The sequence below is a fragment of the Rhinatrema bivittatum genome, chromosome 3 (genome assembly GCF_901001135.1).
Source record: "Rhinatrema bivittatum chromosome 3, aRhiBiv1.1, whole genome shotgun sequence".
In the NCBI taxonomy this organism is placed as follows: domain Eukaryota; kingdom Metazoa; phylum Chordata; class Amphibia; order Gymnophiona; family Rhinatrematidae; genus Rhinatrema; species Rhinatrema bivittatum.
The window spans coordinates 31,651,514-31,677,637 of record NC_042617.1 but is presented as its reverse complement, the minus strand read 5'-3'; the positions used below and the strand labels follow the sequence as shown (position 1 = coordinate 31,677,637).

General features: G+C 46.8%; 1 protein-coding gene across 2 annotated transcripts in view; it reads right to left on the bottom strand.

The window, feature by feature from the left end:
* The window catches only part of ACBD3 (acyl-CoA binding domain containing 3), a 126,328-nt gene that overhangs the window by 41,164 nt on the left and 59,040 nt on the right, over positions 1-26,124 (bottom strand). For both annotated transcript variants that reach the window (XM_029593056.1, XM_029593055.1), the window contains exon 3: positions 4,816-4,956. In XM_029593056.1, coding sequence (XP_029448916.1) covers positions 4,816-4,956 — 141 coding nt within the window. The remainder of the gene's footprint in view (positions 1-4,815; positions 4,957-26,124) is intronic.

Below are 26,124 nucleotides of genomic sequence, written 5' to 3'. Positions count from 1 at the left end.
AGACTACCTCGGCCGGGTGCAATTCTATGCGCCGTAGAATCATGCCGATCATCGGCCACGGGGGAAACACGTAGAGCAGCACCTCCGTCGGCCAGGGAGGCACCAACTCATCGACGCCTTCTGCCCCCCGTTCTCGACATCGATTGTAAAATCGCGGGGCCTTCGCGTTGTGCCACGTGGCCATCAGATCTATGTGGGGCACCCCCCACGTTTTGCAAATGAGCAGAAAGCTTCGTCCCCCAACTCCCACACTCCGGGATCCAGACGATGACGGCTGAGAAAATCCGCCTGCACGTTGTCGACTGCCGCAATGTGAGTTGCTGCTATGTTGCTGAGATGTAGCTCCGACCAGGCCATCAAGCGCTGAGCCTCCTCCACCACCTGGGGGCTCCTTGGTCCGCCCTGGCGTTTGACGTATGCCACTGTGGTCGCATTGTCCGACAACACTCGAACTGCCTTCCCCCGCAGCAATGGCAGAAAGGCTTGCAGGGCCAGACGGACCGCTCTGGTCTCTAGGCGCGCTCTGGGCTCTAGGCGATTGATAGACCACTGGGCTTGCGACACGGACCATAGGCCTTGGACCGAGCTCCCCAGGCAGAGCAGGCTGGACCTCGCGTGTCCCTTGAGTGGAAGCGGTAGATGGAACTCCTCAGAGACCGGCTTCCAGCGGGATAGTAAGGATGACTGTAATGGACGCAGATGAGCGAATGCCCAGGGAACCAGTGCCAGCGTTGAAGCCATAGACCCTAGGACTGTAAGGTAGTCGCAGACCCGCGGTTAGCGGAGAGACAATAAGCGACGTACTTGAGCTTGCAGTTTGCATCTCCGTTCGTGTGACAGGAACACCTTGCCCTTCTTCGTGTCGAAAAGAGCTCCCAGATATTCCAAGGTCCGCGTGGGTGTCAGATGACTCTTGCTATAGTTGACCACCCATCCTAGGGACTGCAGAAGGTGGAGGGCCCTGGCTACCGCCATCCGAGACTGATCCTCGGACTTTGCCCGAATCAACCAATCGTCCAGGTAAGAGTGGACCAGGAGACCTTCTCGGCGCAGAGACCTTCTCGGCGCAGCTGCGCCGCCACCACGACCATCATCTTCGAGACTGTACGTGGGGCCATCGCGAGCCCGGAACTGGTAATGCCGCCCTAGAACGCAGACCTGAGGAAGCGTTGGAACGATGGATGAATGCCTATGTGAAGATATGCCTCCGTGAGAAGATGTAGCTCCGACCTCCAGGGAGGCTAGAAACTCGCCGGGCCTTACCGCGGCGATGACTAAACGAATCGCCTCCATTGTGAAGTGAGGAATCCGAAGGCATCGGTTCACCCCTTGAGATCCAGAATGGGTCTGGACGTGCCGTCCTTCCTTGGGACGATGAAGTAGATGGAGCAACGGCCCTTGTCGTGTTGGCTGACCGGGACTGGAGAAATAGCTCCCAAGCCTGCTAAGCGTTGGATGGTGTCGAGCACCGCCGCCTTCTTCTCGGGAGCCTTGCAAGGCGAGACCAGGAGCTTGTCCGCTGGGGTGTGAGCAACATCCAACGCGTAGCCGCGTCCTATGACCGTGAGGACTCACTGGTCTGCCGTTACACCGGGCCATCTCTCGGAAATGACATCAACCGTACCCCGCCGTTGGAAACGGCGTGCCGAGGCTGCGGCGAGAGATGGGCCGACCCCCTTTCATTGCGAAGACTTGGGCGCCGTGATTGCCAGGCACCTCCTTGTCTACCGAAGCGCCTACCTCGAAAGGACTGTTGCTGCCACTGCGGAGTACGGGAGGAGGAAGACCTATACGAGCGCCCGGACGACCTTTGAGGACGCGACCTCCTGGGACCCCGCTAAAGAGAACTGGCCGAAAACGAGGACCTCGCCCAGGATCTATCCTCGGGAAGCTAGAAGGCCCTGTTTTTTCCCTCCCCAGGGAACTCGTTAACTCGTCCAATTCCTTGCCAAACAGCAAAGTCCCTTGAATGGTAGTGCCCCGAAATGAGCCTTGGAAGAACCATCCGCCGCCCAGTTGCGCAACCACAAAAGTCGGCGTGCCGAGACAGCCGCTACCATGGACCTAACCGACGTGAGCAGCCAATCGTGCAGCGCATCCACGCCATATGCTATTGCAGCTTCCAAACGATCTGCCTGCGCTGCCTCGTCTGCGGAAAATCCGCATTGGCTTGAAGAACCTGGGCCCAGCGCAGACTGGCCCGCATGGCGAATTCGTGCAGATGGCCTGCACTCCCAGCGCGGAAACCTCGAAATCCTCTTGAGCTGCACTTCCAGCTTCCTGTCCTGAAGGTCCCTGAGAGCTGCCGCGTCCGTGACCGGAATTGGTAGATCTCTTTGTTACCGCGGAGACCGCTGAGTCCACCTTGGGGAATATGAGCAGGTCCAGCGCATCCTCCGGAAGCGGGTAAAGCTTGTCCATGGCCTGACTGACCTTCAAACCTAACGCCGGGGTGTCCCATTCCCGGAACAGAATATTCGTCGAGGAGAAAGAAACGGGAAAACCACTGCCGGAGCCGAGAGACCTAACAGGACCGGATCCATGTTTGCCTCCTGACGGACTACCACCGGAGGAGCTTCTATTCCCCGCTCCTGGAGAATGGCCGGAATGAAGGGTGGCAGGTCCTCCCTGCGGAAGAGCCGGACCACCTTGGGATCATCATTTTCCACTGCTTGGGATCCCTTTCCGGCGCCTGGCTGAGCGGACTCGTGCGTCCCCACTCCGTCGGCCCCTTTCAGGGGCTTCTCAGGGGAATCAGAGTCCACCGCAGGGGGGAATCGGAATCGGCTTCCTGTGGGACGCCACGAGGAAGCCGCGTACTTCGGGAAGGGCCCCGGGACCCCTCCGCAGCGCCCTTAGGATTGCATGACGTCTTCCCTGGGGGGGGGGGCCTTGCGGGGTCCCCCCCGGCCGCGCTTACTGCACGTACACTTTAGGACTTTGCGCAACGGCAGCGCAAAATCCTCCGAAAGGGACCCCGAGGCTGAAGAATCCTCCTCTGAAAACCCCCGGGGACCAAGGGACCCCCGAGGGGACCCCCCTGTATCAACCCGCTGAGGAGAAAGCGCGGGAGGCAGGCCCGAGGCTCCTGCCGTTTCCCGCGCCACTTCACGGTCCGAGGCCAAAATGGCCGCCACTCCCGCGCTCAGCGGGAAAAAGTCTTGGGGCCGCTCTACCGAGCCCCCCCCTGCGCGGCGGCGATCGTGCGCTGCGGGATCGAGCCCCCCGAGGCGCCCCGGATGACCGCTCTCCACCCGGGAAGCAGGCCGCACACAGAGCACCGCGGTAAAGCCGCGCGCGCGCCGAGCCGCAGGCCTGGCAGGCCGAGCCACGAGGCATGCCGACGAGCCGCGGCGAAGAGCGCACCGGGAGGAAAAAATTAAATTTAGCGAAACCGGCCCCCCCGGCGGCCCCCCCGGCCTCCCCCCTGCCAGCGGCGCCCCCTCCGGAGACCCCACGGAGCGGCGACGCAAGGCAGCAGAGAGCTGAAGCCAGAGAGAACCGAAAACAAAAGTAAAACAATTTTTTTTTTTTTTTTTACAAAACAACGCTTGTCGCTGTCCACGGTCCTGGAGCCCTAGTCCAGCAGGGGTGAGTGAACCGGGCTCCCCGGTGTCACCCCTGACGCTGCTATTGGGAAAGCCGGGTCCTCGACCCTAGCAGCGGCCTCAACCAGGGGGGGGTAGTCCCCTCAGGACCTCACAACCCCCCTGGGAGACAGGGCGGACGGGACCTCAGGGACAATTTAGCAAAATCAAATTTAGCCAAATCAAAATCCCAATTAACAACACTAAACTGGCCTAAAACCAAGAAAAAGAAAAGAACCGACCCTGACGGAGTACCAGAACCAGGGCAGGAAGGAAGGAGCTGTGACCTGACCTGCACCACCTACTGGAGACAGAGTAAGACTGAGGGGCTGTGACTGGCACAGGGGCATATATGCTCCGCCCACAAGTTTTAGTCTGTCTCCATCTACTGGTGCGGAGTCACAACCCAGGTGTCCTGGACTGATCCTGGTACGTACAGGGAATGGTAAATTACTGTCTGTTTTGCCTTTACTGAGATGTCACCAGAACATCTTTTTTTGTATGGTGAGTTGTATGGGTAATACCCTAGTTCTGCTCTGACCCATTGTCGGGGGTCGAGGGGGTTCCTGTGGATGCAGAGTGCATGTTTACATAATAGTCCTGTGACGGTCACATGTTCAATGTGTCACGCATGTGAGAACCATCTGTCAGGTGTGTCCCGGCCGAAAAAAGGTTGAGAACCACTGGTCTAGAAGAAGGGTGAGTGATGAGCATCCCCCAAGGAGGTCTGCAGCAGGGGGGACAGGTAGGGACATTGCTTTTCCGTTTTTATTTTCTCTGGGAATTTATCAGTGTTTATTAGAACCCAAATGGCAGAAAATCAGTGAAAAATATCACTCCTGTTCCTGTTGGTTATAACAAACACTGATCACGTCCCAGGGAAAATAAAATAAAAACTGAAAAGGAAGGTCCCTAGGGATAGAGGATCCAGAGACCGATGATTGCGAGAGGGAGGAGAAACCCAAGGTCTGAGGTTGGTCCAGCCCCTCCTTTACTTACATGAGCCAGGTGTGGCCCACTGGCTATAGTTTTCTCACCTTTGCTCTAGAAGTAAAACTTCAGCAGATCAAATAAAGAGCTCTTCTAATGCCCATAAAAACAGAGAAAAACAGTCAAGAGAGATAGGCAAGAATGAAATAAATGTGTGAACTCTGCCTTGCTAAAGAACTTGTCAAAATGAAATTAAAAAAAAAAAAAAAAAAGAGACAAGACTACAGACAGGTTTTACCTCTTCCGCTCTTGTTCTTCTCTCTCTATTTTATGGGACGTGACATAGGTAGAGAAAAGATGACAACACCTGTTCAACAGCTGTACAAACTCTGTCATGGCGTCTTCCTTGTTTATGTTCCCCAGAGCTGCCCATTCTTTTCTGTGGGAATTAAAGAAAAAAAAAAATCAATCACCAGGACAAATATAATGTAGATCCAATTACCTGAAGTTTGCATCCTGCTCTTTGATACATATTTTCTATAATGCCTTTTGTACCTTGTGTCAAAACTCCTACAAAACAGCTCAAAACCAAAAAACTGAAAGAGTAGGATGGTAAGTAATTCCAATAACCTTTCAATAAATTTTACATCTCTGAAAGCCCAAATCTTAGTCTGAGGTTACATAACAAATGTTTCAGAATCATTCTTTATAGCAAACATGATCAAACATCAATCCAGCAAACAACTGCTGCTCAGAAAAGGGTTAACAGAACTAAAGTGGTACAGGGAGGGGAAGGCAGGAGAGGCTGCAGGTTATTTCAGAAAGGGGAAAGGGTATTTCTATCCTCACCCTCCACCCCACCCCATGATCTCCAGAATCAGTAGAATTGGAAAGGAAGTTAAGTCAAAGACATCAGGACTGTAATAAAAGAGGGAGGTAGGGGATATTTAAAATCTGCCACGAGAAACCTACCTGTAAACACAGGTTAGGCCTTGGAGGACCCCACCCCCAGTCAGCTGGGTTTTCAGGATATCCACAATGAATATGCATGAAACTGATCTGCATACAACAGATACAGTGCACGCAAATCTCTCTCATGTACATATTCGTTGTGGATACCCTGACAAACTAGCTAGGGTTACACTCCAGGACTGGTTTAAATATACTGAGATAGAATCTAGAGTTTATATATCACCTTTCTGATCCTCCAAAGAACCATCCAAAGTGATTTACAAGAAAAATGAATAATCATCAAATTAGAAATAAACAGATACATGATACATAATCAAATGCATCAAAATCAAATATATAAATACATGACAGGATAATACAAGACTTGGTACTCGCAAATGAGAAAGCTGTGGGGTGAGGAGGGGCCATTGTTTAATTAAATGGAGAAATTACTTACCTGATAATTTTGTTTTCCTTACTGTACACAGATGGACTTATGTGCTTCCCTGCCAGCAGATGGAGACGGAGTTAGGTTTCAAAGCTGACGTCGCACTATATACACCCCTGCAGTGATCTGAGCCCTTCAGTATTCTCTTCAAAAGCCACTGTGGACATCCTAGTGAAAAATATTGATTAAAAAGTTGATTAAAAACAGATAACCATAACTGTACCTCAAGAAAGATTATAGATACCCTGATCTAAGGACTGGATGATGGCTTAACCTGTAATCTCTTGGAATCTATACCAAGTCCACGAGTGAATCCTTGGCACCGTTCTTAGCAACCCCCACAGCTGCCCAAGTCCATCCGTCTACACTAAGGAAAACAAAATTATTAGGTAAGTAATTTCTCCATTTCCTAGCATGTAGCCAGATGGACTCAGGACCAATGGGATATATAGAAAAGCTACTCCCGATAGGGAATGGAGACAGCCTGCAATCTGGTTAACACCGTCCTTGCAAAGGCTGCATCCTCTCAGGCCTGAACATCCAGGTGAAAGAACCTGAAGAAGGTGTGCAAGGAGAACCAGGTCACCGCTTGGCAGATGTCGAGGGGAGACAGCAGTCTAGCTTCCGCCCATGAGACCACCTGAGCCCTTTAACCTGAAAAGATAATTGCTTTCCTGCCTCCACACAGGATCCTGTGACCATCTCCTCAATCCAGAGAGCTATGGTAGCCCACGAAGCTGGTTTGCCCTGCTTCCTTGACCATGAAGGTCAAACAGGCGGTCTATCTTTCGGACCAGTTCTGAAACTTCCAGATACTGCACCAAAAGCCTACTGACATTCAAATGACTGAGGAGGTATTCTTCCATGTCTTTGTGCTTACCTAGGGATGGTAACGAAATGGACCAATTCAAATTAAACTCCGAGACTACCTTGGGCAAGAAGGATGGAACAGTAGGAAGCTGCAATGCTCCTGGAGTCATCTAGAGGAACGGTTCCCAACACGCAAGGCCTGTAGTTCAGAGATGCAACGTGCCAAGTACATAGCCATCAGAAGACCATTTTCAAGGTTAATAAACACAAGGAAAAGACTGTGCCGTGGCAGAAAGAAGGGCCCTGCCAAAACTTCAATACTAGATTAAGATTCCACGAGGGAACCGGCCACCATAGGGGTGGCTGAAGGTGTTTCACCCCTTTCAGAAAACAGGCCATGTCTGGATGAGCTGACAGGTAGGTTTCTGTGTACCTCGCCCCTGAAACAGGAGAGAGCCGCTACCTGGACCTTCAAGGAGTTAAGGGTCAAACCTTTATTCAAGCCGTCCTGCAAAAATTCCAGAATTAGTGGGATTTTGACTATCCGAGGGGAAACACCGTGTTCCTTGCACCAGGCCTCAAACACTCTCCAGACCCCCACATATGCTAGGGACATAGATAAGTTCCATGCGTGGAGTAAGGTGGCAATTGCTGCCGCAGAATATCCTCGCTTCATCAGGGGAGCCCTCTCTAGGTCAGACCGTAAGACAGAATTGAGATGGATCCTCATAAAGGACCGGTCCCTGCTGTAGCAGGTCCCTGTGCAGTGGGAGGCACAGGGGGTCTCCACATGTCCGCACACCACGGATGCCTGGGCCAATTTGGAGCTACTAGTAGGTGATGCTCAATTCTGCGAATGACCCTGCTCATCAGGGGCCACGGACAGAAGGCATATAGCAACTCCACTTCTAGCCAGATCTGAGCAAGAGCGTCAATCCCCAGGGACCACTTTACCTCTTCTGTGACTGAAGAATCGAGAAGCCTTCGTGTTGTGAGATGCGGACAGCAGGTCGAAGGACGGGAGACCCCCAGCAATCTACTACCAGCTGAAAGGCTTTGACCGACAACGCCCACTCTCCTGGATCCAGACTCTCCCTGCTTAGAAAGTCTTCTCCAACATTGTCTTTTCCTGCGATGTGGGAGGCTGAGATCATCTGTAGATGTATTCCCGCAGATTCCATAAGGAGGTCTAGCTCCTGTGACACTTGCTGGCTTTTGGTTCCACCCTGGCGGTTGATGTAGGCTACTGTCGTTGTATTGTCAGACATTTTACGGACTGCTTCACCTCAGAGTATGTGGCTGAATTGTAGACACGCCACTCTAACCGGGCTTCCAGGCGGTTTATATTCCAGAGGGCTTCTTCTTTGGTCCAATGTCCCTGGGCTGTCACAGTTCCTGACAGACAATGCGCTCCCCAGTCCCAGAGGCTCGCATCTGTCTTGAGGACCAGCCCGTTCGGGGAGGACAGTGGTATACCCTTGCCCAGATGAGATTCTTGCAGTCATCACTGGAGCCGAGAGCATACTTCCATCGGTAAGTGGAGGTGAATCGAATAGTCTTGAGACTGCAGGTTCCAACATGACAGCAGGAAGCGGTCGCATGTGTGTCCTCGCTGGAGACAATGACTGTGTTCAGTCAGCTTGCACTTAAAATTTTATGCGCATAGATTTTGGGCACCTACGTGGGCTACGGTGAAGCACACGAACAGCCCATGCACCCAGCTTTATTTGTATTCTGTATTTAGTAAGCTGTGTGCGTGCATATGCACGCAACATTATGCGCACAGCTCGTGTGCAGAGCAGACACGCTGCGAGTCCAGATGCTCTATAGTGGGCAGTACAGTATGCACAAAGATGCGGTGTGCCAACCAAGCCTAAAGCAGGGCCTAGCCCACCAGGAGGCCGCTCAATCCACTCCCGCTTCCCCTTACTGCGACAGGATTGGGAAAAACGTGGATTCAGCATGCCGAGCAAGGAGACCAGAGGAAGTCTTACTGAAACCCCTCCAAAATGTCTGAATTGGGAGGCAAATATTTATTTATTTATTTTTTTAACTGGCTGAGTACAGAGACTGTGTTGGCTGCGGAGAGGCGAGAGAGGGCTTTGGCCATCACCGCCGCACTTGGCTTCCTGCACCTGCTGCATTTCAGCTGCTTAAGCAGCAAAGACCACGCCAGGAACCGGCTACTGGACCAAGGCACACCTCAGGTATCTCAGAAATCACCTCAGGAATTCTCAGGTATCCTGCGGTGATACCTTTAGGTATCACCGCAGGAGAGCAAGGCTCAATCTTTTCTCTAATTTAAAAGTAGAATTTTTTTCTTTCAAAAAGTACAACGATCCCCATAGAGAAAGCACGTCCTCTATCTGCTGGAGACTGAAAAGTACTGAAGGGCTGAGGTCACCTCAGGTGTGTATGTAGAGTGACATCAGCTTTGAAACCTGAGTCCATCCAGCTACATGCTAGGAAAGTTTATTTTTATGACAACACAAACACTCAAAGGCTTTAACATCCTACAAGCACAGGGCCGATGCAATAAATCGGTGCAGAAAACAGGCACTCAGAACAGAGAGCTCTCAACACTAACATGTGCCTAGTCACCTCTACTGGGCCTGAGATTGAATAGTTGAACGAGGAGTCGCACTGCCAAGGAGGCGCTGAAGATAAATGTGTGCCCTTAGGGCCTCCATGGCAGTGGGCGCCCAGGAGAGGTGGCTGTCAGTAGGATAGGAAAATGGACACTCAGTTTTACGAGCTTCCATTTTCATAACCTGACTACCTGCACTTTTTTTTTTTAAACCTTTTGATTCCTCCGACTCAATATCACCACGATATTAAGTCAGAGGATGAACAGAAAAATGCATGTTGATGAGGCTAATATCAATTTTCCCCAGATCTCCGCCCCCCAAAAAAAAGTGCGCCTGACCCACACATTTTTATGCTCTGAAATTAATGCCTACCCAGAGCAGGTGTTAATTTGAGCAGCCCAAAAAAGTATACAGAAAAGCAGAAAATACTACTTGCATGTGATGAACACTATTAGTTTCGCAGGGGGTTGGACGCGCGTTTTGGATGCACTCATCCCCTTACAGAATAAGGGGCTGTGGACGCGCATCCAAAGCACGCGTCCAACCACGGGTTAAACAGTGCACTCGGCTGAACACACTTTACTACAGCGGCCCCACGGAGTGTAAACTGAGTCACTCTAAAACCACAAAAAAAGTCAAACATACCATTTGACGTAAAAGCAAAAAACACTGAAGAGAGAGCATTAAGTAATGAATGATGTGAAGCACAGTTAGTAGGATTAGAACCTGTAATCACTTAGATCAACCCAAAAAACGCATGAATATGTTAATAGATTATATAGTAGCTAGTGCAATATCCTAGAATATTTATGATTATGAACTAGACTATGTATACAATGCAGAATCAAACTAGAAAGTGAATGCTGAACACACAGTATGACCATTGACCATGAACATATGTTTGAGAATTTTGTAGACTGTTTTGATTATCTCTTGGAACGACGGTATATAAAACGCCTAAATAAAATAAAAATAAATAAATAAAATTCCCAAGATTTTAAAAACGCACAGATTTTTGTTTTGGTTTTTTTTTTAGGACAAGGTGAAATGTCAGAAACTCAGATTAAAACATAAGAAGATCAGGTCATAAGAGCTTTTTGCTCATGAATTCATGCTGAATTCTTCTTTCCAGGTTTACCCCCCAGGGAAATTCTGCACTCAATATTTCAAAATTCTGCAAACATCAACATTTACAATTTATAAACACCTAGAATCAGAAACTCTAATTATAAATCATCACACAGACAGTACTTCTAGATGCGGTTTTCAGTTGATACAAGCTTGTACATGCCTTTATTAAAAATTCACTGAATTAATGTAAAAATACATCCTACAGTTCCAGCACTCGCCCACTCCCAACACAGGCCTCCCTCTCAGCACTCACCTGCTCCCAGCACAGCCCCAGCACTCTTCCCCATCCCCTCATCTCCCAGACTAGCTTTCTATTAAAACATCATACCAGGGAATGCAGTTTAGGTTCTGAAGTTCTTTTAACTGTTTTATGGTTTATTAAATGATTATGTGTGTTAAAATAAATAAATCCTTCAGCACTTGCTTTGTGCTATCGGCTGGGGATGAGCAACTGGTGGCTGGGCTGGCAACGTTTGCTCACGCTAGATTTTGCAATAGGCATCAATTGAAGGAATTTACTACAGCTCACAATCCCATCCCTTCCCTCCTCTTCTTTCTTTGCAAGAACTGGGGAAAAACGGGTTATCAGCAGCAGTCCGATGACTGCAGCCTGGTTACTTGGGCCACTGCTGTGCTTGCTTTTCAAAACACAAAGCGGCAGCAGCCGGATGCTGCCACCCTCACATCATGGATAGACTCCCTCCACTACCCCCCAGGCATGCTGTGATGCAACACCATACCCTGGAGAAAATCCTACGTAGCAAGCCTACCTTACTGAAACACTAACACTCGGAGCTCAAAAAACTGCAGCTCAGCCTACGGAAGTGGTGACAATACAAACACTGCTAAGTGCCCTAGAACACAAATAAGCTTTCTGCTGGCAGGTGCAGACTGAAAAAAAAAAACGAACAAGTTGGACTGCTACAGATCCCTACCCAGAAAGTGCATGCTAGTGTTTATTTATTTATAGTCATTTGATATTCCGGCTTTTACCAAGAATGCCCTCCAGGCAGATTACAATCAATTTAAATCCACAATTGTAACAAACAAATTTACAGTGGGGATCCAATTCACAGCAGGGTAAAATAACTTCTTGATCAGCAGCAGGGGGAATTAGATCAGGGGAATGGGGATTCTGCAGGGAAGACCTGGCTGAAAATCCATGCTTTCGCCACTTCTCTGAAGATAAGGTGGAATACTTATCTTGGTCACACAGGTAGAACCTCACTAAATACAAAGTGATCACAGACTAGAAACAGAAAAACATGCAGACAGAAGCTGAACTGGAAACCCCAAAAAAGCCAGACTCTATGCAATGCAAGAAACAGAAATGCATTTCCTCCTATGCTGTGACAAATACCAAGATATCAGATATACACATTTCCCACAAAAGAATGTGCAAGAAGTCTGTGTAATCCTAGGGGAAGCAGGAGAATTAGTAGATACAGCAGCAAAATATGGGGTGTCCTGCTCCCAGGCTAGCTTTGACATCTGACCAGAAATACCAGCACCAAAGCATGACACTTTCCTTAATCTGTTAATTTACTGTCACTTTGTAATAACTACTCCCCTTTTTATTTTTAATTGTTCTGTGTATTACTTTGACACACATGCATAATTGTCATGACAGTATCTGATTCTGATCATTCCCTGGGTTTGTGTGTTATAACCATTTATAAAGTAATACAGAAAAAAGGTTAGGAATACATTTTTTTTGTGCAGAAATGCTCCATCATAAGCCCTGGCCCATACCTCCAATCCCCCCCCCCCCCCCCCCCACCAAGTTTTGTCTCCCAAATTCATCTGTTCCCCGTTCTCCCCACTTTGGCTTAAATAACCCCCCCTCCCCCCTCGCTCGCTCTCTACCTCAGGTCAAACCCCATAGCTTTCCAAACCACACTTACAAGCTCATTCTCTGTGCATCACCAGGCCCAAATCTCCCCCAGTAAGACCCCAGCTTTTTTTTACTTTGTCATCCCGCCCGTCCCTCTCTCTGAACCATTAGGTTAAAACCATTCCCCTAAGTTCACTCTCTCCTACTTCTCATCACTATCACACCCCCAGGAAGATCTCTGGCTTTCTCTGCTCCAAACTCCTCTCAGGGTCCACCCTCACTGCTCCCTCCTCTATATGAGCCATAGGCAGACTCCCATCATTTTTGCCTCTTGGGTCTATGCAGACTGCCACCTGAGGCTGCAGCCTCCCCCTCTTCTGATGTTACCGCATTTTCACTCCAGCCAGCACTGCTTACTCTTAATCCTGTGCCAAATTCTGCAAGGCAAATGCAGAATTCTGCACAGGAAGAGAATTCTGCACAAACTTTGCATCGTGCAGCTCTGAAGAATCCTCCCAGGAGTGCAGGTTACAGCAATACACCTGTCAGTACAAGTACTGTTTACAACATCCTTAGTTGTGCTTTTGGTACACTACCATCCACAAAACAATCTTCAGCGCTCAGGGACAGTGTTGCTAATGTCACCATATGGGGTCCCCTGATTTCCAATCATCACTAGACAGTATATTTTAATATAAAAGCAAAGAGAGATGGAATCTTTAGGAATACCAATTTTTTTTTATTTTTTTTTTAAATGAGAGAGTACCTTAGGGAGATACCAGCAGAGGGCAACAGATCTTTATATCTCAAAGGTTAAGACCCAGTATGGCTGTCAAAAGAGGTGACTGAAAAGTTATGGGCAGAAAGATCTGCATTCAAAAGTTACATGGGATCTCAAAGAGGAGGGCACTGAAAAATATTTGGAAAGGCTGCATGAAGCAGGGAAGGTGGGAAATGAACTAAAGTAGTAAATCAAGGTGACAAGACAAATATGTTGTGAAAGGAGAACATTCAAAAGTGTGACTAAGGAATGAGAAGAGAAAAGGAGGAATGTGTGAAGGGTGGCAAGGAAAAAAGCAGAAATACAAAATTAAAATATTTATTCGCTATTCACTAAAGTGATAGATAGGGGGCAGCAGTCAATTACAGGAAAAAAAAGTAAATGATTTATATGGAACTAGCAAGACCCACAGGCCGATACAGTAAAGTGCGCTCCAGTGGAGCGCAGTTAGCCTGTGTTTGGCTGCCCGTTTTTGACGCACTATTTTTACCTCTTATAAAGTAAGGGGTAATAACGTGTCAAATGCGCGGCCAACTCCCCCGAAACTAGTAGCGCCCGCAACATGCAAATGCATGTCGATGGACCTATTAGTTATTCCCACGCAATACAGAAAGTAAAATGTGCAGCCAAGCCGCACATTTTACTTTCAGAAATTAACGCCTGCTGTCATGGGATCTGTCAATCAGGTCTGGGAGGCGGAGCTTTACAAAGCAGAGATTTAGATTTTAGCTCTCTGCGGCTGCACTGTGATCCCGTGCAGGAAAGTAACAGATTCTCCTCCGTCTGTGATTAAGCTGTAGTGAAGTCGAAGAGACTGTGATTGCCAGGGAGGAGGGTGGGTCAGCATGGCTAATTCATCCTATCTACGGAAACACCGTTTACGGTAAGCAAACTTGCTTTTTCCCGTCGATAGCAGGGCTGAATTAGTCATGCTGTCATGGGAGTCCCAAGCTCCCAATCAAGTTGTTTATGGTATACATGTTTGTTCGTGATCATGAACAGTGTGGCATTCACCGTCTACAAGAAGATAGCGATTGGTAGATTGCATGTCCAATCTTCACATCAGCAGCTGCTTGTTGATCAAGGCAGTAGTGCGATGTGAAGGTATGGAGCGATGACCTTGTGGCTGCCTTACAAATGTCTATGGGTTATACATGTTTAAGGTGTGCCAAGGAGGCCACCACTGCTCTAACTTGGTGAGTTTTGGGAACAGAATGCAGCTGTAAGTTCTGTTTGTCGTAGCAGAACTTGATGCACTGTGCTATCCAGCTGGAGATGGTGCGTTTAGCCACCGGTAATCCAGGCGCCTTCGGGTCGAAAGAGACAAAGAGTTGAGAAACACAGGAGACAGAGTTTGTTTTTTGTGGGGTTTTTTGTAGTATGCTAAAGCTCTTTTGCAATCTAGTGTATGCAGTAGTTTTCCCCTGTCATTTGCATGAGGTTTAGGGAAAAAGATGGGTAGTTCTATGTTCTGATTGAGATGGAATTGAGAAACCACTTTTGGTAGAAAGGACGGGTGAGTCCGGAGAACCACTTTCTGGTGATGAAACTGTAAATACGGAGAATAAAGGACCAAAGCCTGTAATTCACTGACTCGTCATGCTGATGTTACTGCAACCAGTAACACTACCTTCCATGTGAGGTATTTAATATGAACTAAGTCCATGGGCTCAAACGGGGAAAGCATAAGCTGTTCAAGAACTATGTTGAGGTTCCACGGAACTGGAGGTTTGGAGATCGGAAGACGAAGGTGAGTTAACCCCTTAATAAAACGAGATAGCAAGGGGTGATTGGAAACAGGAATATCGTTAAGTGGTCTGTGATATGCCGCTATGGCACTGAGATGAACCCTAATAGATGATGTTGCAAGACCAGCTGTGTAAAGTGTATGTAGATAATCCATGAGTAACTCAGGTGAACAGTCTAATGGTGGTACACCGTTAGAAATGCACCAGGTCGAGTATCTTTTCCACTTGTAGCTATAGTTTTTCCTTGTTGAAAGTTTCCTGGATTGTAACAAAATGGATTGTGCCGAAATGGAAACTCCCTGTTTCGTTAAAAGAAGCCTCTCAATCTCCATGCTGTCAAATGGAGAGATGAGTGTAGCGGGTGTAAAAGCGTTCCCTGATCTTGGAAGAGAAGATCTGGGCGATTCGGTAACCGAATTGGGTCCATGATGGACAGTCGGAGAAGGAAACTGTACCACGGTTGCCTTGGCCAGGCTGGAGCTATAAGTATCAGTTGAGCCTTGTCTGCTATGCACTTTTGAAGTGTTCGTGTTATGAGTGGTATGGGGGAAAGGCATACAGGAGGCCTGTCGTCCACGGAATGAGGAAGGCATCCTGGGTGTTCCTGAGTTGACTTGGTCTTATCGAGCAGAATTTGTGAACTTGAGCATTGATCTCTGTTGCGAGGAGATCTATCGCAGGTGTCCCCCACTGCCTGAAGATGTCTTGGGCTACATCCGAATTGAGTGTCCATTCGTGAGGATGAAAGATGCGACTTAGCCTGTCCGCTCTTGTATTTGCCACTCCTGGTAGTTAAATTGCTTGCAGATGTATGCAATGTTGGTGAGCAAGTTTGAAGATTGTCAGGGTCTCCTTGCAAAGGGGCCATGAACCGGACACTCCTTGCTTGTTGATATAAAACATTGCCACTTGATTGTCTGTATATATCATGACCCTGCAGCCCTTTAAGTGATCTTGAAACACTTGTAATGCATTGCGAATTGCTCTGAGCTCCAATAAATTTATCTGTAGAGTTTGCTCGGAGATTGTCCATAACCCTTGGGTTTTGTAAATCTCGAGATGTGCTCCCCATCCCTTGCGAGATGCATCTGTGGTTAAGACTGTGTTGTGAGGAGGACCACTGAATAATGCTCCTTTAGACAGGATGGAGTCTAGGAGCCACCATGTTATGTCCTGTTTCATCTCGGAAGTCAATAACAACTTCTGTGTCAACGGTTGTGAGTGTTGTTTCCATTGGCATTTTAGTCCCCATTGCAGGTGTCTCGTGTATAGCCTGGTGTTGGGCACTGTGAAGATAGCCGCCGCCATATGGCCGAGGACTACCAAAATTTGTCTCGCCAACAGCCTTTGAGTGTTGATCAATGAGTAGAGAAGTTGACATATTTGTATTATTCTTTCTGTTGGGAGTTATGCCCCTTTGCAAACAGTGTCCAGGCCTGCTCCTATGAACTGTAGTCGTTGTGTTGGTTGGAGATGTGATTTCTGAAAATTGATCACTAGTCCCAATTCATGTAAGCACTGTATCACCCGGAGGTGATAGAGTAAGATATCCGGGGTCGAGGCTATTATTAGCCAATCGTCCAGATATGGAAAGATGGTCATACCTTGTTGTCTGAGATGAGCCACCACCACAACCATGCATTTGGTGAAAATCCTGGGTGCAGCCGATAGTCCAAAGGGAAGAACCTTGTACTGGTAGTGTTGGTGCCTGTAGCAAAAGAATAGGTAACGCCAAAAGGATGGATGGATTGGAATATGTGTGTAAGCATCCTTCAGATCGATGGAACACATCCAGTCATTGGGTTGAATCAGAGATAGGATCGATTTCAACGATACCATCTTGAATTTCTCTTTGGTTAGGAATTTGTTCAAGTCCCGTAGATCTAATATGGGGCGAAGGCCACCCGACTTTTTGGGTATGAGGAAGTATGGGGAATAAAACCCTGCTTGCTGGGTTTTTGGGAGAATTTGTTGAATGGCCTGCTGTTTGCGGAGCAAAGCAATCTCCTCCCCCAGTTGTGGTTGGAAGCTTTGACTCTTTAGATTGGAAAGGTGAAGTAGTATGGATTTTGTGGTAAATTGGAGTTGATAGCCATGTCGTACTCTCTCTAAAACCCATTGATCGGTTATTATTCTCTCCCAGGCTGCCAGGCACAAATGAATTCTGCCAGGTGGTGCTTGATGTAGTGGTGGTGGCTGGGTCATTAAAAAGACAGCGTTGATTTTACTGCAGCAGCCGGTTGTTGTGTGTGTCTCTGGTTACGTGGCTTACCCCTACTTTAAGTTGTGTTTTGTTGCGGCGGCGGACACTGGTAAGATGGATACGTCTGTGTACGAAAGGATTGATAAGACCTGTAAGGTCTACGGTTATAGGATTGTCTACGTGTAGATCCCACATAACGACGCGTGGTCGAGTAGCGAGATTGTGACGTTAAGGATTGGACTGCTAGAGCTTCCTCCTTTAATTTCCTAATTGTTTCTTGAAACCGTTCTCCGAACAGATTGTCTCCTGTACACGGGAGGTTCGTTAGTTTCTTGTGTAAATCTTCTCGTATCGTACTAGAGCGCAACCATGCCATCATATGGGCTGCGATGGCTGTCGCAGACGCCCTGGAAGATGTTTCAAATGCCTCATATATCGACCGCAGAATGTGTCGAGAACACTCCATGTCATGAAGAGGTGGAGGAATTGAATCTGCCGTCGAGGAAAGCATACCATTTCTGGCTTGTATGCACTCATATAGGTATTGTACCATGTAAAATTGATGGTGCATAATACGGGCGTTCAACATTGAGTTGTGATATATCTTCCTGCCAAAGTCATCTAAATACTGGTTGTCCTTGCCCGGTGGATATGAGGTATGCGACTTTGATTTTTTGAATCTTTGCATTGCAGACTCTACCACAATTGAAGCATGTGGTAGTTGTGGTAGAGAGTAAGGCGATGTTTTTCGCATACGGAATTTTATATCCGTTTTCTTGGAAACCGCTGATAGAAAGTTAAGGTGTTTCACACGACTTCTGGTAAGACAGTATGTAATAATTCATGTGGTGGGAGAGATGTTGGTTCTCTCGGAGCATCGAAAATCTTTAGGAGACCAAAGGTTTCTGATCTAGGGTCTGTCTCCTTCTGGACCTCCAGATGTAGTATCGTGCTCAATTTTTCTAAAACTTTTGGGTATGTCAGATCCTCTGGAGGGGAATACAGTTCCTGTGGATCTGATGGGAATCCAGTTGATGACAATGGGGACATTTGCAGAGACGGAGAATCTATAGGGGTATCTTGTTGTTGAATTGGTGAAATTGGTCGTTTTGTCATTGGGGATGCTGGAGGCTCCACCGACAGTTCTCTGGAAAGATGTATACTGTGCTCTGGGGAACTTGCTGAGAGTTCGTTAGACATCTTAAAGGATGATTGAAGAGTTTCGTAAAACCCCGCCAATGACTGGGATAATTGAAAAAATGCCTCTTTTGTTTGTGGAGGCATTGTTGAATGACCAGATTGTTTTGGTAGTTCACCTGTTTTAGGTGGTACCGGATTAATTTTAGGGGAAGCCGTTGGTACATCATACTGGTTCCCTATCTTGTCCTCTGTGGTCCTAACAGAATTATCTGAGGACGTAGATGCAGCAGAGGAAGTGATTTATATTACTTGTCTACGAGATAAGGAATCTGCACTTCGTGGGTGAGATGACCTAGAAGTAGAAGGGCTCACTGCCCATGTATCTCTCGTCTTCACAGCTTTTTTATGAGTGACTTGATAGTCTATATGGTGATGGTGTGACGATGATCCTGTGTGGGTTCTATCTCCCAATGGTGATCATCTGATACGTTTGATTTCACCTCTGTAGAATTAGAGTCTGAAGAGGTGGAATGAGGTACATCTGGAGACTGATGTCTTCGTTTTACCCCATGTGGTATTGAAAGATATGCTTGCTTGGACCTTTGTAGTCCACTGTGCAGTGATCTGTGTGCTGTTGCGTGTGTTGCCTTCGGCGCCATGTGCGCCGGATGTTCCCTGTAGGTTGTGCGCATATGTCGACTTGTGCGCATAAGTCAGATGTCATGCCCACAGATCGTTTTGGCGCCATTGTTTCCGGCGCCATGCGCACAGACATCTTCAGTGCCTTATGCGCATGTCATTTGCGCTGTGCGCGCCGGTATCTTGTGCGCCGATGCCGATTCAGGCGCAGAAGTGTTATGCGCCAATGGTGATTTGGGCGCAGAAGGTGCTTCAGGCGCATAAGTTGCCGGCGCCCAAGTTTTAGGCGCCGTTGTTTCCTGCGCCGAGGCTCTTTCGGTCCTCTCTGATCCAATGGCCTATGTCGGCTCGGTAAGTCTTTACCTCCAAGCCTGGAGGGTTGAGGATCCCACAACAACACTCTTTTTTGAGTCTGAGCCGCCGCTGACGAGGGACCAGGTGAAGAATAAGCCTCCAATGGCTCGGAAAAAGTAAAAAGGTTCAAGCATTCTGTAGGCCCGTTGTTTTTGGGCTCTTGGGGACATTTGAGCACAAAAATCACAGTTTTGTAATTTATGCTCTGGCCCCAGGCATCGGTAACATCGGTCATGGCCATCCGTGACAGACATTACCTTGCCACAGATACAGGGTTTAAACCTCGGCTTTTTTGACATTTCAAGAAAATAAGAAATGCTGAGGAGAAGTCAGCCCCGCGTGCGATCCCGCTCGCGGAAAAAACAGACTGAGGAGAATCTGTTACTTTCCTGCGCGGGAACACATGCGCAGCCACAGAGAGCTAAAATCTAAATCTGCTTTGTAAAGCTCCGCCTCCCGGACCTGATTGACAGATCCCATGACAGCATGGCTAATTCAGCCCTGCTATCGACAGGAAAAAGAGCTTAGAGAGGCTCTAGCAGTTCTATTAACAATTCTGTTCATTCTTTTGAGGCTGGAGTGCTGCCAGAAGACTAAAGACAGGCAAATGTCCCTGGTAACCACAGGCCAAAAGGTCTGACCTCAATGGTGGGTAAAGCAAGTTTATTTACCTGTAAGCAGAGTTTATCCATAGACATCAGGATGAAAGCAGAGTTGCTTACCTGTAACAGGTGTTCTCCAAGAACAGAAGGAAACCAGTCCTCACACGAGTGACATCATCTGGAGTCTGGCATGGAAAACTTATGGCGAAGTTTTTAAAACTTTGACTGAGCCTCTCTAAGCATGCAGGGTCCTAAAGTCTCATAATACAGAATTCAGGAATAACCCCCTTAAGTGGAAACCCAAGTCCACAGGGAGGTGGGTGGGTTTCGTGAGGACTGGTATCTTGCTGGCCTTGGAGAACACCTGTTACAAGTAAGCAATTCTTTCTCAGAGGACAAGTAGGACGGCAGTCCTCACACATGGGTGAATACCTAGGTATAAAGTTGCCCACCAAAAGGGAACCAACAAAACAAAAAAACCAGTACCAGCTGGGTACAACCAACAGTTCTGTTGGTATCAAAAGGGAGAAGTCTGAACAAAAACAACAGGCCCAAGGTGGAAACTGAGTTGGGTTCTAAACCTCAAACAAGTTCCAAAGGACAGACTGGTCAAACTAGCTGTCATGTCAGCCATCCCTATCCAGACAATAATGCAATGTGAATGTCTGGTGAGAACTTGTCACAGCTCTGCAGATCTCCTCCAAAGGAACTGTCAACGCTGCCATGGCTTGAACCGAGTTAGCCTTGACATGACCTCCGAGGATGCAATCCCATCTGGGCATAACAGAAGGAGATGCAGTCTGCCAGCCAACTGGAAAGCATCTGCTTGGCAACGGCGATACCCAGCCTATTCTGGTAAAAAGAAACAAAAAGCTGGATGGACTGTTTATCTTCTTCTGTCCACTCCAGAGAGAAGGCCAAAGTTCTCTTGCAGACCAAACTGTGCAAGGCTTGTTCGCCTTAGTACAAATGGAGCCTAGGAAAAAATGTTGGCAAGACAACGGACTGATTAAGATGGAAGACAGACACCAACTTAAGAAGGAACATAGGATGCATATGCAAGACCACTCTATCATGAAAAAACTTAGTATAAGCTGACCCTGCCTGCTGAAGTGACTGCCACCAAAAATATGACCTTCCAAGGTCAGGAGCGACTCAAAAGGAACTTTCATCAGCTGCACCAGCACCACATTTAGGTCCCAGAACACAGCAGAAGGCTTCAACTGAAGCAGACCTTGCATGAACAGTACAACTATAGGCTGAACAGAGATGGGCTTACCCTCTAAAAGTTGAGGATATGCACCAGTCGCACTCAGATGAACCATTACAGAGTTGTTTTTAAGACCAGCTCTTGAAAGGTGTAGAAGGTAGTCAAGCAGTTTGTGTGTCGAGGCAGGAGAAAGGATCTCAGGTCTGTTGCTTACACCATATTGCTGGTGTTTGAGGTAGTTGTGGGTGGCTCATTGGGCCGGTGGCAGGTGACCACACCCCCAGGGGAAGATCCCGAGGGACCACCGGTCAGGCTCAGAGTTTGGAGACAAGACACACACTAGTTCTTTTTTTAAACAGTATATTGAACCACCAGAGGTGGCAGTAGTGAGCTGGAAGTGCCCGGCAGGGCTGTAGTTCCTCAGGTACTGGAACAGCGATCCTGGATAACTGAGCTGTAGAGAAACTGAATATAGTGAGTAGGCAGAGATCAGGAACAGAACCTTTATGGTAGCACTCACACAATAGTCTCTAGAAGTAGTCCAGGTGTTGGAATGAGTTAGGCCCTTGAGGAGAGAGTACCTGGTTCCAGGGAAAGCTCAGAGAGAGTGTGTATCTCACTGGTGTAGTAAGCAGCGATGACTTCCAGGCAGAGTAAGTATTCAGCAACCAGTATGGGAACATGGGCCCTCGAGGAGTGAGTGCCGGTTCCTGACTGTGACCTGAAAAACAAAGAGAGTGCGAGGCCCCCGAGGAGCGAGTACCCTTGGTAAGTCCGAGGAGGCAGAGTAGCTTAGAATGAATCCATCCCTTGCTAACTCGATTAGTTAGAGATTCCTTTTTTTTTTTTAAATTTAAGTTTTATTAGAGAATTGTAATACAACGAATACAAAACCATCAACATTCAGCAGTGAAAGTACAATGAAATATGAACAATAAAATAAATACATTGAAAAACTTTCAATCAGTCTCTGCATTTCTCATTTATTCCCCCCCTCCCAACCCTCCCCCCTAATTCCCGTGGGATCTCACATTGAAAAAAAAAAAAAAAAATTTGCAAGAATGAAATCTTTCCTGAGGCTATAAGGTAAGCTATAATAAGACGTCTATGGTATGGTGCAGAAGTATGTCAGGCCTGCACCTGCTGCTGCCTCCAAGTTAAGTATGGAGTCCAAGTACGTTGAAATGCCCCAAATTGTTTCCGTCTATGGGCCGTTATCTTGTAGAGAGTTTGGCCACACGTGATTGGACCTTTACCAAAGTAGGAACCCCTTTATCTTTCCAGTGTAGCGCAATCTCACGGCGGGCAGAAGTGGCTACCAGCTTAATGAATCGTTGCAGCGATCTGTCTCCCTGAGAATAATCCGAATTCAGTAAAGCTACTGAGGGAGTCAGTGTTATAGACGTGCAAAATGTCAGTGAGCCAGCTATCCAGGCTCTTCCACAACTGTGAGACAGTTGCACATTCCCACCACAGGTGGAAAAAGGAGCCCCTTTCCCCACATCCTTTCCAACATCTACCTGAAATTGCTGGGTAGATTTTATGCAGCTTAGAGGGGGTATAATACCATCTATATAAAAGTTTAAAACTATTTTCTAATAACATGGCCGATATTAAGCCTTTGCTTCCACTAGCAAACAGGTCATCCCAAAAGTCCGTGCCCTGAGGAGATCCAAGATCTGCCTCCCAAGAGGTAATAAATGTTGGCTGTACACGCATGCCCTGAATAAGTAATCTATACATTTTTTACATCAAGCTTTGGACTTTATCTGCAGACCTACAAAAATTCTCAAATAAAGAAATCGGCTTGATCAAGTCCATTTGTATACTGGAGGCGCGTGCAAAGCTATTTAGCTGAAGATAATGATATAATTCCCCCTGGGTAAGTCATATCTGGACTGCAGGGTCGAGAACTCCACCCAAGCCGAAGTCTCCCAGAGGTGACTATAATTGTATATACCCTTTAGCTAACCAAAATTTAAATATAGTGTTTGCTCTACCCTCTAGGAAATCCTGGGAGTAGAAAGGAGAAAAGAGGACAGATCCTATTTTATCACCCACTACCAGGGGTTTCCATTTATGCTAAAGTTATAAAGTACACTGAATAGGGGTAGGCAAGTCATCCATTTTAGGCCAAGCTCTACTAGGTTGCCAAATCAAATTGGTCAAAAGGAACGGCCCTAAGAGCTCTTGTTCCAAAATTGTCCAAGGCTTGCGAGTAGATATTCTATGCCAGTCTACCACAGCCCGTAATTGAGCCGCTACATATCATCTTAAGAGATTGGGTACCGCAAGACCTCCCCCTTAACCTTGGGTTGGTAAAGAACCTTTTGAGCTACCCTAGGTTTCTTCCCCTGCCACAGAAATTTCATGATCCTGCGTTGCCATTTAAGCAGTATCGCAGCAGGGATCGTACATGGGATTGTTTGGAATAGATAGCTAATCCTGGGTAGAATATTCATTTTAAAGGTAGCAATACGGCCCAACCAGGAGATGTGATATCGGTTCCATTCTTCCATTTCTCTGTATAATTTCGCAAGAAGAGGTGGGTAATTAAGACTAAAGATATCCTGCTGGGCCCCTATATATATGCCAAGATATTTAATCTTTTCTTTCGCCCACCTGAAGGCAAAGCGAGCTTTAAGGTCGCTTACTTGATCTTCTTTTAAGGTGATATTTAAAATTTCAGTTTTGTCCCAATTGATAGAGTACCCAGAAACTTGGCTATAAGATTTAATAATGTCCACCACTGCTGGCAAGGATCGCATAGGATCCGTTAAAGTCAGAATAACATCATCGGCGAACATAGCCAACTTAGAAGAATATTTCCCCACATTGACGCCCATAACTTCATTTGAGTCTCGTATTTTCTGAGCCAATGGTTCGATGAACAAGCCAAATAGCAAGGGTGAGAGCGGGCACCCCTGTCGAGTACCCCGCTCTACTATAAAGAACGGGGAATAACCACCATTCACCTTAATACAGGCGGGCGGTCTGTCAAACAGCTTTTGAATCCAGTTAATAAAAAAATTACCAAAACCCATTGTTTGCAACACCTGAAATAAAACAGGCCAATGTACCAAATCAAAAGCTTTTTCAGTGTCCATAGCCATAAAAAGAAAAGGGATATTTTGTGGCCTTACCCACCATAAGGAGTTTAATAACTTCCGGACATTATCAGATGCCATTCGGCCCGGAATAAATCCTGCCTGATCCGGGTGAATAAGCTGTGCAATAACCATTAAGCCGATTTGCCAGTATTTTAGCCAGGAGTTTGAGGTCTATATTTAACAAAGATATAGGCCTATAGGAACCGCACTTGGTGGTGTCCCTACCTGGCTTCGCAAGAACCGTTATACCAGCCACATTGGAATTGGGATTTAAAGTGCCATCTGTTCGTAACGCATTAAACATGTTCGTAAGCGGTGGAGCTAATTCACTTACAAAGCACTGATAGAATCTGGCAGTAAAACAGTCTAATCCCGGTGATTTATTGGTTTTAAGTTGCTTAATGGCATATATCACTTCAGCTTCTGAGATTTCCTTATCAAGCACAGCACATGCTGCCTCCGGTAATGTAGGCAATGGAATATCCCGTAAAAAGGAGTGAATTTTCCGGGAGTCTATATCCTTATTGTGAGAGTATAACTCTGAATAAAACTGAAGGAAGCGCTCACGAATGGCATCGTTAGAAGTAAGCATATTACCTTGTTCATCTTTAATTTTTGTGATAATATTTTGCAAGCGTTTAGCTCAACTTATTCGCAAGTAACTTCCCCGCTTTATTGCCCCCCCTCGAAATATACTTGTTCTGCTTGTTCGAGCTCATACTCTATTTTAGCCGCATCTAGCGCCCCAATCCTCTTAATTTCTTTTTAAATTTTTTGCATACCTCTTTTCCAAAATTGCCTACTTAGATGGCAACGTTTAAGGTAATGTCCTTCAATGTTAAAGGGCTAAATACACCCCGCAAGCGTAAATTACTCTATAAGGACTTACAGAGGGCAAGTGTGACCATTGCTTTTGTGCAGGAGACACACTTAAAGAGGCGTTATGAACATTTAATGCGCTCTGATTCATATCCCTATCAGTTTTGGGCTGCAAGCTCCAAATCGGCTAAGTACACAGGAGTGGGGATTTTATTTCAAAAGGACTTTGCTTTTTAGTTACTTGAATGTGTTTCAGACCCTCTGGGCAGATATCTTCTGCTTATAATTAACATTGCAGGAGAAAAGTATACATTAATCAATCTATATGCTCCCAATGTACAACAATTTAAGTTCTTTGACTCTTTAGCGGACCTGGTCCAAACGAAAAAAGGACAATTAATTGTGATGGGTGACTGTAATATATCTCTGTATCCTACCAAAGACACGTCTGGGGGCAAGTGTTCTACCTCAAAAAAAGATCGTAATAGTTTGCTTAAATTTCTATCGCAATTTCAGTTGGTAGATGTGTGGCGATTTTTGCACCCTACTCTGAAAGACTATACTTTTTTCTCGAACCCTCACAACACATGCTCGAGGTTAGATTACATTTTTGTAGATAAGGGGGTGCTACATAAAGTGCGCAAGGGTGTCATTGAGACAATCACGTGGTCAGACCACTCTCCTGTATGGGCTGAAATATCCTTTCCCAAATATGATAGAGGACAACGTTTTTGGAGGCTAAATGATAGTCTTCTTGATAATGAACCTTTCTTAGCCCAGTGCAGGCAGGCCCTCGAAGAATACACCACGCATAACAAGAAACCCGAATTATCGCCTATAATTTTCTGGGACTGTATGAAAGCCGTGATTAGGGGGACGTTTATAGCTCAAGCCACCTTTGTTAAAAAAATGGATATGCAAGAGCTCAAACTCTTAACTGCTAAATTATTGGAGTTGGAGCAACAACATAAACGAGCTCCTACAGTGGCCTTACTGCGCCTTGTAAGTTTTACCTTGCATGGTAAAACTAATGCCAAACGGAAAAAGCCAACGATATCTGATATTTTCTTTTATCAAGATAGCAGTGATAGGTTTCATGTCCTGGCGTTTTTTTTTTTAATGGTGATGGGGGAGATGTCGGCAAAAACTTGAATATCATGACCCTTCAGCTGCAGTTTCCCCCTCTGTCGTGCCATTGCCAATATTTTTTCTTTCACAGGAAAGTCATGGAAGCAGGCT